General features: G+C 55.4%; 1 protein-coding gene across 2 annotated transcripts; it reads right to left on the bottom strand.

Moving 5' to 3' along the window:
* Nucleotides 1-3,570: 3,570 nt before the first annotated feature.
* On the bottom strand, nt 3,571-11,888 carry FKBP4 (FKBP prolyl isomerase 4). 2 transcript variants are annotated; one of them, XM_060113244.1, is made up of 10 exons: nt 11,561-11,888; nt 9,575-9,719; nt 8,415-8,557; nt 7,462-7,582; nt 7,056-7,212; nt 6,365-6,455; nt 6,179-6,262; nt 5,777-5,962; nt 4,895-5,134; nt 3,571-3,770 (listed from the first exon to the last, which is right to left on the bottom strand). In XM_060113244.1, exons 1-10 carry the CDS (start codon nt 11,663-11,665, stop codon nt 3,663-3,665), a joined length of 1,380 nt encoding a protein of 459 aa, XP_059969227.1. In that variant the 5' UTR covers nt 11,666-11,888; the 3' UTR covers nt 3,571-3,662. The 2 variants fall into 2 exon arrangements, with proteins under 2 accessions (XP_059969227.1, XP_059969228.1); XM_060113245.1 differs by lacking the exon at nt 4,895-5,134 and having other exon boundaries at nt 11,561-11,885.
* Between the last annotated feature and the right edge of the window lie 1,605 nt (nt 11,889-13,493).

The raw sequence follows: 13,493 nt of genomic DNA, 5'->3' as shown, positions 1-13,493 counted from the left end.
GGGCTCAGTGTGAGACTTGCACAAGTGTGATTCACAGTGCACCTTAGCATGCTGAAGGTTCTAGAGGTCGTGAAACACAGAAAGCTGTTGCTCACACTTGCTTGACCTAGCCGTTAGGCAGAACAGCAGTGGGGGTCCTGCTCTGAGCCAGGTGGTCATTCAGAGTCCACTGCACTTGTGTGTTGTTTCCCCCGCCCGCCCCCATCAGAACCCATCAGAGCTGTTGCCTGTTCAGGACTCTACTGGCCATTAACTGAAGCATGGAGAGTCGTTCTTGTCACCGAAGCCCAAACATCAGGACATGGGCTTGAAACGCGCAGGGCGGTGAAAGTGTTTCAGAAGCGGCTAGAGGTGATGCTTGTGCAACATTGTAACCGGACTAAAGGCCACGGAATTGATCGCTTTAAATGGTTAAAACCATGTGAATCTCACCTCAATTTAAAAAAAAATACAAACGTAACCATTTATGTGTGAGGCTCTTCTAACGGTGGAACCGGAGACTGGAGATCTGAAGGGAACGTGCTTGTCTCCGGTTGGGGGACAGGCTATGGCTGGTCCTCTCTTCTAGTCAAGGAACTCTCAGTTCACCAAGGCACTGCTTTTTCTTGATCATTCGTCCCTAGAACCACTTTGTGAATCTTTCACATTCTCACTTTGCCTTCCAAAGTGGTATATTGAGTGTTCATTGCGTGCTAAATAAGGTTTTGTTGTGTTTTATAATTAAGAATAGTTGGTGCATCCGAGTTATCCGAGGTTGGCAAGCAGCTGGGGAACTGCAGCCGTAAAGTCAGCAATAACGATTCCCAGAAAGAGGACAAGAATGTCTTCTCACACTTGCATTGGCTTTTTTTCAGCACTGCCCTAAGCCCACTGTCCTTTCAACCTAAGGGTTACAAGGCTTTGAGGAGTGCTGCTTTGGGACCCAGAAGGTTGGTCTTTAAGACAGAAGGAATAGGGCATCGAAGGTTCCACTGTTTATTTCCAAGCAATAGTTTCCTGAAAAGGGACTACCTGTTACTAGTCCTGCCTAAAACATCTTCCACGTGTTATTTCTCCAACTGAAATGAGATTCACTGCTCACCCTCTCACTCAGACTGGTGTGGCGGGTGGAGTCCAGTGCACCGATGCTGGGACGGCAGGCTGGCCCAGGCCCGCGGGGTGTGACCTGCAGCCCAAACGGGCTGGAAAGTCGCAGTCAGCGCTTAAGCGGTTGGAGGGATTCGGCTGGGACGCAGCACACGGTGACCCACAGGGGCGCACATGGGAATGCGTGGGAGCCTTTCACAGGACAGGCAAACAGGGTCGGGGCACGTGGGGACGCTGGGAAAGGGCTGCTGGAACGGGGACTGCAAATACCCGGGAGATAAAAATCCATAGAACTTGATGTTTGGACCAGCACTAGGACAAGATAAACCCCATTTAAGATCTTCCAGAGACCACGTGGTAGTCTGCAGCAACAGCTCAGTTCTGGTTGCTACTGGTTCTCTTTACTCCATTCTCTGCATATGGAAAGATTTAAGTGTTGGTGAGGAGGGTGTGACTGACTGGGAAATACACTTGCGCCCGACCCAGAGCAGTGGAGTAGGTGGTGCATTTATTTTCAACCTTAAAGACTTCTGGCCACTGCACTAAAACATCCTCAGAAGACAGTTTTAATGGCACATAAACCAAGGCTTGTCCAGTTTCCAGGGTTCTACAGAAGTGCAGTTATGGTTTGGGTTTTTTTTTCGTTATGTTTCAAATTCTTGGAATCCTACAGAAGCATCCAGAGGTGGAGGGAACCTCAGGCATGCTTTTTGTCCATCTCCATTTTTGCAGATGAGCGAAGAGGCTCAACTTGCCTGAGGTCACATGAACCTCAGGGCAGTTTGGGTTTGTTCAAGAGGTCATCTCACATTCCAGGCAGATCATCTTTCCATTTAAGTTCTGACCCTTGGTTTCCCCATCTGTAATATGGGGCAATACCTTTTTTGTAGAACGGTTACGAGGATTTAAGTTAATCTGTGTGAGGCTGGGCTTACACCAAAAGTGCTTAGTGAGGGTTAGCTATTATCATGGGCTGCAGGGGCAAGTCTAATCCTGAAATACCAGAGAGACCCAGACACAAACCCTAAGCCCAGGGCTATGATGTGAACCCAGCAGAGAGCAAGCAGTGGCACTGGGAGAAGAGACCCCCAAATTGTAGTTCTGGCTCTAGCACCAGCTATGCTGTACGACTTGAACTTTTTCACAGAAATTAATCTTCCACAGTGAAAGTAAGAGAAATTTCTTCTGGAAGGAACTGTACAGGCATGTGGTGGGCAGGCTAACCATATCACCAGGCAGAAAGGACTAGACAGCCCACACAGACAAGGGAGAAGGGCATAGACACAGGCTCTGGCCTGCAGTCAAGATCGTCCAAGGCTCAGCATGATTCACTCATGCCCCTTGGCTTCTCTCCCAGGGCCCCAGAATGCTATAGAAGCCAGGGGTCAAAGCACAGTGAGGAAAAAGCATAAGCTTTTCCCCATTAAGGCCAAGAAGAAAGCCGGACAGTGGGCCTGAGGGGCTGCCGGTGTCGCCAGGCTTGACGACTGTTCTTCCCTCTTCCCTTGTGTAAGCGGCGAGAGGCGTGGCTGACTCCAGGGGTTTCACTTTGTTAGGAAACCAAGACAGCTTGAACTTTCTACTGGATCAGTTGGGCAGAAGTAGGCAAATCTAACCTCAAAGCAAACTCAGTCGCTTGGTCCCAATGTAGTTTAGATGTTTATGTATTTTCCTCTTCCCAAGTGTTAGGGAAGAGAAACCAGAGCTACTGAAAACCTGCCAGGCTGCTGGGGGGAGGAGTGTGGGAGACCCACGGGCAGGCTTTGAGCGCAGGCCCCACTACAGCCCGTGTGGTGCGCAGGAGGCCCTGCTCGGTGTCAGCTGCTGCCCCAGGCAGGCTGGGGATGGGGTGGGCGACTCCCTTAGTTTTGCCCCCTGGTGTAGCGGCCCACGCCCCACCCCTCCCCGAGGCCAAACACAAAGGGCTGCCCAACACCCAGGTTTTATCGTTTCCACTTTATTGCTCAAGCACAGAACTTGAGGCGAGCCTGTACCTTCAGCAAGTGCAGGGAAGAGGCTGAGGGGGTGGGACACGCCTGGCTGAGAAGGGACACTGACGGGAGGGGGCACAGGGGTGGTCACCATGACACCAGAAGGCAGCGTCAGCCACACCACCTGGGGCGAGGAAAGGAGAGGTAACGGGCACAGCCGTGCTTCCCGTGCCCCTAGCACCCACGTCCACGAGGAACTGGGGGGGAAGGGGTTGTCCAGGGGTCCCCCCCACCCCGCCTTCTCGTCAGACCTCACATCCCTACCGCGTCATGCCCCCTTCTACCACCTGAAAGACGGACAGAGAAGACAGAGGAAGCAAAATAAATAACGTTCTCGTGAGTGTGTGTGTGGAGGGACGTTCGTTCACGTGGAATGGGGGAAGGGAAGGGGGTGACACCACCTAAAATGACCCCCGACCTCAATCCCCCAGCCTGCTCCTTCCCCCCTTCCCCCAAAGCCACCATCGAACCCGATAGAAAAATAAAGGTCTAATTCACTCAAAGTTCTTCAGTTTTTACAAAACTAACAGGGTGGAGGAGGGTAGGGAGGAGGGGTCAGGCCGCTGGGAGCAGGGCTGGGCGGGGCTACGCTTCCGCCTCCACCTGAGGCTGGCCCCCTGCCACATCGTTCTTCTGCTCATCCTTCATCTCTGTGTCAGCGACCTGGTTTCCCGAAGCGACCGTGGCCTTGGCCTGCAAGAAGGGAGAGGGGGAAGGGGGTAAATGCCAGTTCTCATTTGCCCCCTGACGGTAAAGGTGACTCTTACCCACATCCCCACTCTCACCTGCCTGCACCCAAGTGATCACCTGGCACACACTGACACCAGGTGTGGTCTGTACCCAGAAATACTCATGCCCAAGTTAAAAAAAAAAAATCTAACTGCTAATAGAATTATAGGGACACCGCAATTCCCTTTCCATGTACGACTTAAAGATACACCTGCTCATGTACAAAATTATGAATTCACTTTATTGCAACACTGTATAAAACTCTACTTGTCCGTGGCAGCTACTACCATATATGCCTACTGAACACTTTAAATACAGCTAGTTCAAAACAATTTAAGTATAAAATACACATGGGATTTTGAAGGCTTAATCTGAAAAAAATTAAAAATGCAATTTAAAAAATTAACATATTGCAATATTTAGATACCTTGGGTGAATTAAATAATAAAATTAATTTCACCTATTTTACTTTTTTTAAAAAACACAGCTATTAGAAAATTTAAAACTCCAAATATAATTTGCATTGTATTTCTATTAGTGCAGGTTTAGAACACTGGTAGACTAAGAAATAGGGACCTGGGTAAGTAAGATGTGATACATCCACACAGTGGAAGACTACATGAGCCCAAGAATGAACGTGAAAGCTCTTTCACACGTTGATGTGAAATAAGCTTCCAGGTATGACGTGAAGAAAACACGATGCACAAAGTAGTAGGCAGAGCCCACTGCCTGTCACCAGGGATCACTGTCTGTCCCGCCAGCACACTGGGTGGGGGAGGAGCCTTTCCACTACACCTTGTGTGCAGTCTGAATTTAACCACGTACATGCATTACCTATTTAAACCTCAGTTTCTGAAACCTGAGTTTTAAACAGGCACAGAGAATGCAGGCTGGGAAGACCATCAGAGCAGCCAACTCCTGACACATAGGGGGCCGGACAGCGGGGAGCCCGGGCTGCTACTCCAGGCTTCCAGGGTCGGCACAGACAGGCACAGGCACAAAGGGCCCGCCCTGGCTGGGCTGGGGGTGGGGACGAAGGGATGCCTCTGTCCCTGTCCACCCTAACCGCTCCCCGTCCCCACCCTCACCTTGCTCTCCTCCCCAGCCAGCCTCTCAAACATGTTGGCGTAGAGCTTCTTCTCCCGTTCGAGCTGCTTGCGGATCCGCTGCTGGCAGACAGCCAGCTGGGCCTTGGCGGCTTTGTTGCTGGGGTAGAGCTGCAGGAGCTTCTGGAAATCAGCCCGTGCCAAGTCAAAGTCGTTCACCGCCAGGTGGGCCTCTCCCCGGCGGAAAAGGCCCTTCTCGTTGTTGCTGTCCAGTTCCAGGGCCTGAGACACAGGGAGCACGCGGCAGCAAGACCTCAGATCCTGCAGCTTCTCTGGCCAGCACTGGGTTCCCGAGGGAGCCCTCAGCAGCCCTCAGCAGGATGAGGCCCCACCCCAGGAGGAACGAGCCTTGGGCACCACACGGAGAGGACCAAGGTCTAGGAAGGCACCTCATTTAGTCCAAGAGGCAGACAGCGAAGACAGGTCTTTAGATGAAAGACAAGAACCTGTGACATTTCCATGTTTTTTTTTTTTTCCGGCCATGCCATGTGGCTTATGGGATCTTAGTTCCCCCATCAGGGATGGAACCTGTGCCCCCTGCAGTGGAAGCACAGTCTTAACCACTGGACCACCAGGGAAGTCCATCTCTTTAGACTAAAGTGGGTGCACAGGAGGGAGAGGCAAAGAGCCGGGGAGAAGAGAACACGGAGCCGGTTCTTCCATCCAGTGTTTCTGCCCACCGCTGGGCCACTGCCTCCGACCACTGAGGCCAAGCCACTTGCTCCCCACAGCCCTGCCTCTGGGCCCTGCACCTGAGAACCCCACAGCTCCGTCCTGCTACCTGTGCCCCAGTCGCTGCGGGCACGTTCCAGACAGGCCGGCCGCTCGCCCAGGCCTGCCCGGGAATGCTGCCCTCGCTCTCACCTTATTACAGTTTTCGACGGCGGCCGAGAAGGCTTGCAGCTTCAGGTGACACATGGCCAGGTTGAGGTGCGAGGCCAGCCGAAGGGCCTGCGCCTTCTGCGCGTCCTCGTTAGAGAAGCTCGACTCGAATTCCAGCCAGGACACGACCTTCTTGTACTGCAGCAGGGCTTGCTGGTACTTGCCTTCCTGGAATGGGAGGGAGGCTCAGGCACCCGGCACAGCTTCGGTGGCCTCAAGCCGTCGTACCCTGTCGACACCGGTGGCCCACGGGCGTGAGAAAGTCCCGCCCCGCCCAACCCCTAGCGCCGGCTCGAGCAGGCGGCTCGGATCCACTTGGCCACAGCCGCAGGGGCCGACCCGTCCGCTCCTCGGAGCGTGCTCGGGGCCGCGCGGCAGGCTCACCTTGAAGTACACGGTGCCCCGCTCCTTCACGATGCTGCTCTGTTCCAGCTTCTCCTCTGAACTCATCTCCCAGGACTCCTTGGCCTGCCGCACCCCAAGGGAGAAACAAAGTTGTCAGCCACCCCAGGGAGTCACGTCCAGGGTGGGCCCTGACTTCAGGGTAGGGAAGACCTTGAACAAACTCACCTTCTCAAAACTCTTGAGCTGTACTTCATACTTGAGCTCAGCATTCGGCGGAATCTGGAACTTCTCCTTCCCAGCACTGCCAAAAGCATAGCTGTGGGGCAGGAAAACGCTAGGTCATCTCAGCAGCACTTAACCTGCTCCACACCGAAAGGGCTTCCTGTTTCCTGCAAAGTACCTCCTCATCGCTTCGGTCTCGGTTCAGATGTTTCCTGCTTGGCAAAATCTTCCCTGACCTCTTCACACCGTTCCTTGGGCTCTTACTTAGCATGTTACAAATCCTTCTAATAACTCACATTACACACGGGCACGATGACTACTTTAAATGGTACCCCACAGAGCAACGAGTCACTAGAAGGTGGCAACAGTGTCTCCGAACCACTGAGGATTTTCAGCACTGTGTCCGGCACACAGTAGGTGTGTTTCAATAAATGCAGTTGATGACTGAATGAACAGAAAGTGAAAATCTTCATGTCACTAGAAAGGGAAAGCTGTAGCAGCATGACTGAAAGCAGCAGGTGTGGATTCAAGGAGATCGTGATGGTGTGCGTGCAGGGTGCCCAGAGCACAGTGACCGCACGCAGGGGAGGCGTACAAAGGGCCGGTTACACAACTCACTGTGGACGAGTAGATCCGACCTTGGTCCACCCACCTGTTCTACAGACTGCCACACCTGGGCCAAAGTGTACCTCACCTGGGCTTGAGATACACGATGGAATGTTCTCCTTTCTCCATGCGCTGAATGGCTTTCTCCAGCCCACACGGCAGATCCACGCTCTCCCCCTCGCCGACCTCAAAGCGGAGCTCCCGGCGGTCAAAGATCTGGTCCTTGTAGTAGCCTTCCAGCGCAACTGGCGTGAAAGACAGGCGACGTACCGGGGCGTGAGCAGGCAGGAGACTGAGGAAGGATGCCGCCGCAGCCGACCCCGCTGCCTCGTCACTCCCTGCTCCCCAAACGCCCTTCGGCGTTCTCAGACGTGGAGGAGCGTCAAGAGGACGTGGTTCAGGCCCTCACTTCACAGAGAAGGGTACTACGAGGACTGGTGACCCAGGGCGTGCGCACCAGAACCTGCCCGAAACCCCACCCTGCCCCGCCTCACCCTCCACGAGGGCGCCGTCGTTGGGCTTGGCGTGGCCTTCCCCCCGAGCCCGGATTCTCCTGATGATTCCGCCGTCTTCTTCGTCCGTCAGGTCCTCTCCCTTGAACTCGAACAACTCCACCTGTGGGACAAGGTGTAAGGGGTCACAGCTCCTCTCTCACTCGGAAGAGTCCCCAGTAAATGCCAGAGCAGGTCTGACCGCGAGGGCAGCGACAGCAGGAGTGGCCCAAGTGGCAGTTTTGCGAGGTTCCTGGGAGCTGCCCTGCCTCAGCTTCGGCAGACGCGGGCAGGCCGCAGGGCTTCACTTCACCCAGGAGATCGCTCTGTGCGCTCGCTACCCCCGTAACAGTGTGCCCTCCAGACAGCCCCAACCCAGCTACTGGACGGGCTCGGCCTGACGGGCGCCAGCAGCCACCCACCACCTCTCACCAGCCTTGCCAACATTCTCCCGGCGTCCACTCGGTAGGGATCAACCATCTTCAGGTCGGAACGCTGTCAAGTTCCAGCTCCTCAGCAAAGGTTTTCCTCCCCGCCCCCGCCCCACGCAGCGGGCATCTCTCCCTTCCTCTTATCTCCGGAGCACCAGCACTCTCTGCTGTCAGTCACCACTCTATGTAGATTATGACCTCCTGATTCCTTTCAGTTAGGACCCATCTCCTCTGGGCACCGCTGCAGAGATAAACAGGCCTCAAGCCCTCATCCTGCTGCTTCAAGTCTGAAAAGGGGTGCGTGGCTACCTCTTCCCACCTGAACCCTCATCACTGACCACTTTCTGGCAGCAGCAGGTTACATGCACGGCAGAGCTAGCCGCTCTCTCCATTCCTCCCCTTCCCCCGAGGGCAGGCCCTCAGCCTTCGCTACATTGTCTCCGAGAGGCAGGAAGCGCTGGAGGGCAGCCAGGTCCTGGGCTGAGACAAGGCTGGCTCTTTGCCTTGCTCCCTGTGGCCACTCACCTCGAACACAAGCGTGGCGTTGGCAGGGATCTTGGGAGGGCTGCCCGCCGCACCGTAGGCGTATTCTGGCTTGCAGGTGATGTGGCAGACTTCCCCCACCTTCATGGTCGCTACAGCAATATCCCAAGCCTTGATGACCTCCCCTGTGGGTACAGAAAACAAACAGATCGGGACTTCCCTGGTGGCGCAGTGGTTAAGAATCCGCTTGCCAATGCAGGGGTCATGCGTTCGAGCCCTGGTCCGGGAAGATCCCACATGCCGCGGAGCAACTAAGCCCGTGTGCCACAACTACTGAGCCCGGGTGCCACAACTACTGAGCCCGCGCTCTAGAGCCCATGAGACACAACTACTGAAGCCTGTTCTTTGCAACAAGAGAAGCACACGCGCCACAACGAAGAGTACCCCCGCTCGCCGCAACTAGAGAAAGCCCGCGCGCAGCAACAAAAACCCTACACAGCAAAAAATAAATAAATTTATTAAAAAAAAAAAAAAAGGAAGAAAGAAAGAAAAGAAAACAAACAGGTTCTCCTTGGCAGGGATCTGACTCTGAGTTCAAACAGTGGCCCCAGAGACTTACTGTCCCATGCCCAAGGGGAAGCTGGACACACTTTAGAAATGGGACCAGGAAGGTAGAAAACCTGCTTGTAGACCACTTAAAAAAAAAAAAAAAAAAAAAAAAACCACTCAACTCTGGAACAAAGGGGTTCAAGAAAACAAGGCAATCAATCCATCCTTGAAGAGGAAGCAAGGCATTCAGAGGTGATCAGGGGAATGAGAGATAAAAATCAATACAGTTCCAGGACTTCCCCGGTGGCGCAGTGGTTAAGACTCGGCGCTCCCAATTCAGGGGGCCTGGGTTCAATCCCTGGTCCTCGAACTAGATCCCACATGCATGTCGCAACTAAGAGTTCGCATGCCACAACTAAGGAGCCGGTGAGCTGCAACTAAGGAGCCCGCCTGCCACAACTAAGATCTGACGCAACAAGGAAATAAATTTTTAAAAATTTTAAAAATCAACATAGTTTCAGGACAGCGGAAACAAAAAAAAAAGAAAAAATTAAGATTGTAACAAAGTCTTCCGTTGTGAACTCCTGAGAATGCTGTTTCTGCTTGCGACAGCTCACACCCCCCGATCTCACCAGACCGCTAACCATGCCCACCTTTCCCCAGGTCGAAGGAGAATCTGTCCTTGCGGTCCAGGCTGGAGTCAAACTTGGTGCCATCAATCAGCCAGCCCGTGTAGTGGACAGAGACTCGGTCCCCGATCATGGGCATCTCCGTGCCTGTGCCCTCTCGCTTGATGACCTGGAGGAAAGGGAGAAGGTGAGCGCCTGGGGATGGACGCAGAGGCACCACGACTACCCGCACGCCTCTGACCAGAACGTAAACAGACTCTTCTGCCTCCTTGTAACTCGACGAGCCCGTCATCAAATGACTCTGCTGTGGAGCTTGGTTAGAACCAACTGACCTCCCTGTCTTCCACTACGACGTGACTTGGTGTGAAACATTTGAGACAAAACAACACCTGAGTTCAAGTTTTTGCCGTATGCTCTTGTACAAGTCACTTTCACTCTCCAGACCTTATTTCTAAAGTAGTAACCATAATCCCTATCAGAGTTGTTACAGGACTAAACCGGTGAAAGACTGAATAGTTATCAGCAACAAAGGGAAAAGTATTTATGCTACGTTTCCTCATTCTTTCTAAACATCAGTCATCAATCAGATCAGGATCTAGTTTAGGGAGAAAAGAGGAATATGAATAATGAAAAGAACAGGAGCAGTCCAGGTGAGGTAAAAGCAATCACCAGGTTACAGGTGAGCCCAGGCTCTCAACGAGGCCCTAACCTCTGACTTGGGACTTGAGCATTCGTGACTGGTAGGCTACTGAAATCCTTTTCAGGGCCAGAGTATTTCCCAGGAACTTCTAACACTCTTGCTTTTCTTCTTTACAATTTATAAAAGGTGGCTCTGTGGGCTCCCTGGTATGTGTGTGGTCACCCTCTAAGGGAAAGCTTCCACGATGGAATGGATGTGGACTTGAATAGCAATAGAAAAGGAAAGGGGAAGGAGTGGAAAATCAAAGGGGAAATGAGTCTCCCGGGAAGCCGCGTCCCCACTGGGAGAGCAGCCAGGTGCGTTCTGCACCAGCTAAGAACGCCCCGAGGTCTCGAGCTCGCCCAGGGCACACGCGCACGTGGGGCTGAGCAGTGGGAAGCCAGGAGGAGAGACGCTGGGTGAGGACTGGGCACGAATCCGGGCTAGGATTTCGCTATCCTGGACAGCGCAGAACCAGCTCCGAACCGCGGCCGGCTGTCCTGACGTGGATCAAGATGCCCCGATGCCTGGGTCCCAGACCCCTCCCCTGGCTCCTCGGGCGGAACACGGTTTCGGGCGCCCAAGCAAAGCACCTCCTCCCAGCCCCGCACCCCGCGCTCAGGAAGGCCCGGGGAGGGGGGTGGTGAACTACAGGTCCCGGCGTGCACCGGGGCGGGGGGAGGGGGACAGCATGGCCGAGCGGGTGACCTAGCCGGGTCCCAGCCTTTAGAAAGGGGGTGACGAGAAGGCGGAGGGCGCCGGGTCCGCGCGCCAAGTCGCACAAAGGCCGGCAGGCCAAGAAATAACTCCTGGGACCCGCTTCGCGTCCTGGCTAATGTTTAACTGCCAGGGTCGGCGAGCTCCGCACCCCCGAGGCGCAGGCGGCCGGGGGGGCTCCCCGGCGGCGGCGGCAGGGAAGGAGCCGGCCGCGAGGTCCCGGGTCGCAGAGAGGGGTGGTGCACGCCGCCCGGCCCCCCGCGGCTCACGCGCCCGCCCCCCCCGGCGCGCCCTTCCCCGCGCACGCGGCGGCCGGAGCAGGCGCTGCGCTCCCGGGCCTGGGGGCCGGGGACCGGGTCTGGGGGACTGGGGAGCCCTCAGCCCAGACCTCCTTCCGAGTGTGTGGCCGCCCTCCCGCCCCGAACCGGCGGCCCGGCCAGCAAGGCGGTGCGCCCGGCCACGGCTGCACGCCGCGGTCAACGGCCGGCCGGGAGGCTGCAGAGGCGGCCGTCCGAGCCCCGAGCCCCGAGCCCCGAGCCCCGGCCGGCTGCTGGAGCGCGGCGGCGACGGGCTCTCGGCGCCCCCCGCCGCCCCGGGGCGCCCCCGCCCCTTACCTTAAGTACGCCCTCATCCTGCTTGGGACTGATGTCCACCCCCTCGAGGGGCAGCGGCGCCGACTGCGCTCCGCTCTCTGCAGCCTTCGTCTCCTCGGCGGTCATCGTGCCGTTCCTTAAGCAGCGGGCGCCGGTCAGTGCGCGGCTGTGCGGGCGGCCGGCCGGGGCTCACGCACCTCTGCTCCGGCGCGGGCGGGCGCAGGAGGTGGGTCGTGGGCGGCCGGGGAAGCGATTGGTTCCACCGCCGCGGAGGGAGGGGCTGGGAGGAGCCGGGCGGCCGCGAAGGACGTGGGGGGAGAACTTTCTAGAGACGGCGGCCGGTTCGGGCTCTGGCGCTCAGGGCGCTCCTACGAAAGGTGGTTTCTGGTTCGTTCCTCCCGCCGGCCGCCTGGCCCCGCCCCGGTCCTGGGACCCTCGGACTCCTGGGCCAGCCCTCGCCCCCGCCGCGCGCTCTCCCGGGCTCCCCCTCCCGTCCCCCCGGTCTAACCGGATTCTTCCAGATCCTTCTCGATCCTCCGCAGCGTCCGACGCCGCGCCGCCGGACGTGGGCGCCGCGCGTGCGTCTCCCCGGCCCTAGACGCGGGCGGCTGGCCTCCCCGCCTGGCTGGGCGCGCGTGCTGAACGCAGAGCGAGCGGAGAGGTTACCCGGGCGCGCAGGGCCGGGGAGGCGACCGGGTGTCCCCGGAGCGGGGCCGGCGTGCGCCTGGGGCTCGGCGAAGTGCTGCGAGCTGCCCGTTTGCAGGAAATGGCCCGCGTGGTAAAGGGGCCTTCCCCGACAATAATAAAACTGAAAACCTAAAAACGGTTTCAGCTCACGAAGAAAGCCATTCCACCTTACTGAAAGCCCATGGGAAGAAATATTTTCTTAATACTGGGTTCCAGGTGATTCTTGACTTCCTGTGGCAAGCAGAGCGTCTGCGCGGTGGGCCAACGCACCGCAGCGCCTAGTTACCCAAACAATAGCCTTTTGACAAAAAGATCCGTGTACGGAGGGTCTTGATTTTGCTTTAGCACTTAACCCCAGCTTGGCATAGTTCCTGATGCGTGGTATCAAATAGTTATCGGCTGCACGAATTTATATTCCAATAATAATAGAAACTTTTTTTGGAGCCCTCGCTCTGTGCTTGGCGCTGTGCTGTGTGCTGTGCAAACTGTCCTGTTTAGGTAGGCAACCAAAAGGGCTATTGCAGATGAAATTTCAGTACCATAACGTAACTGGGAAATTCATCGTAGTCTTTTCTGTTGGAACTCGGCTGGAAAGGGATGCAGGAGAAATAAAACCGTTTCTTCCAGCGATTTACAGCAAATGTATTTACCGTTGACTAAGTCTCGTTGGCTGACTGGGGATACCCTCAGAGGACATGGGGGGGTTGACTCACTAGAGGCTGTCTATTTCTTTTCTACACTGTCCTTAGTAGGGTGAGAAGTAGCAGTGCCAAGGCCTTCCAAAGCTCCAGGGGACAGGGATGGTGGGTAAGGTGTGGCTTGTTGCCTTGGCAGGTATGTTGCTGTTGGTTCCTGCACCCGCGTTTGGCGGATCCTCTGTGTGTGTGCTGGTTTCTTTTGATGCTGGGGCCATTGGGTATTATCTGACACAACAAGTTGGGATAGAAAAGAAAAGTTCCCTTTGGAGTAATGCTTTTCTGCGTCTTTTTCTTCGTTGGAAGCAAACAGTGTAGGTATGTCTTTCAGTCTCAGCACATATTAATTGAGAACTGAAGCTGTGCCTGCTTTTGCACGAACACATGCTAACAGTAGAAAGAGCATATGCTTCAGAGTAAGCAAGGAATTGGGTCGCCCACATGGTAACCGATTTGGGGCAGGTTGTGGGGATGGTAACATCTATCAATGAGGGTAGTTGTGATGGTTACAAAGAGGGAATGTATGTCAGGTATCTAGCCCAGTGCCCACCTTCAAACGGGTGGTTAGTAAA

Source organism: Mesoplodon densirostris, chromosome 11 (assembly GCF_025265405.1).
Source record: "Mesoplodon densirostris isolate mMesDen1 chromosome 11, mMesDen1 primary haplotype, whole genome shotgun sequence".
NCBI lineage: Eukaryota > Metazoa > Chordata > Mammalia > Artiodactyla > Ziphiidae > Mesoplodon > Mesoplodon densirostris.
The sequence above is the reverse complement of the archived record's forward strand: the minus strand, read 5'-3'. Positions and strand labels throughout refer to the sequence as shown.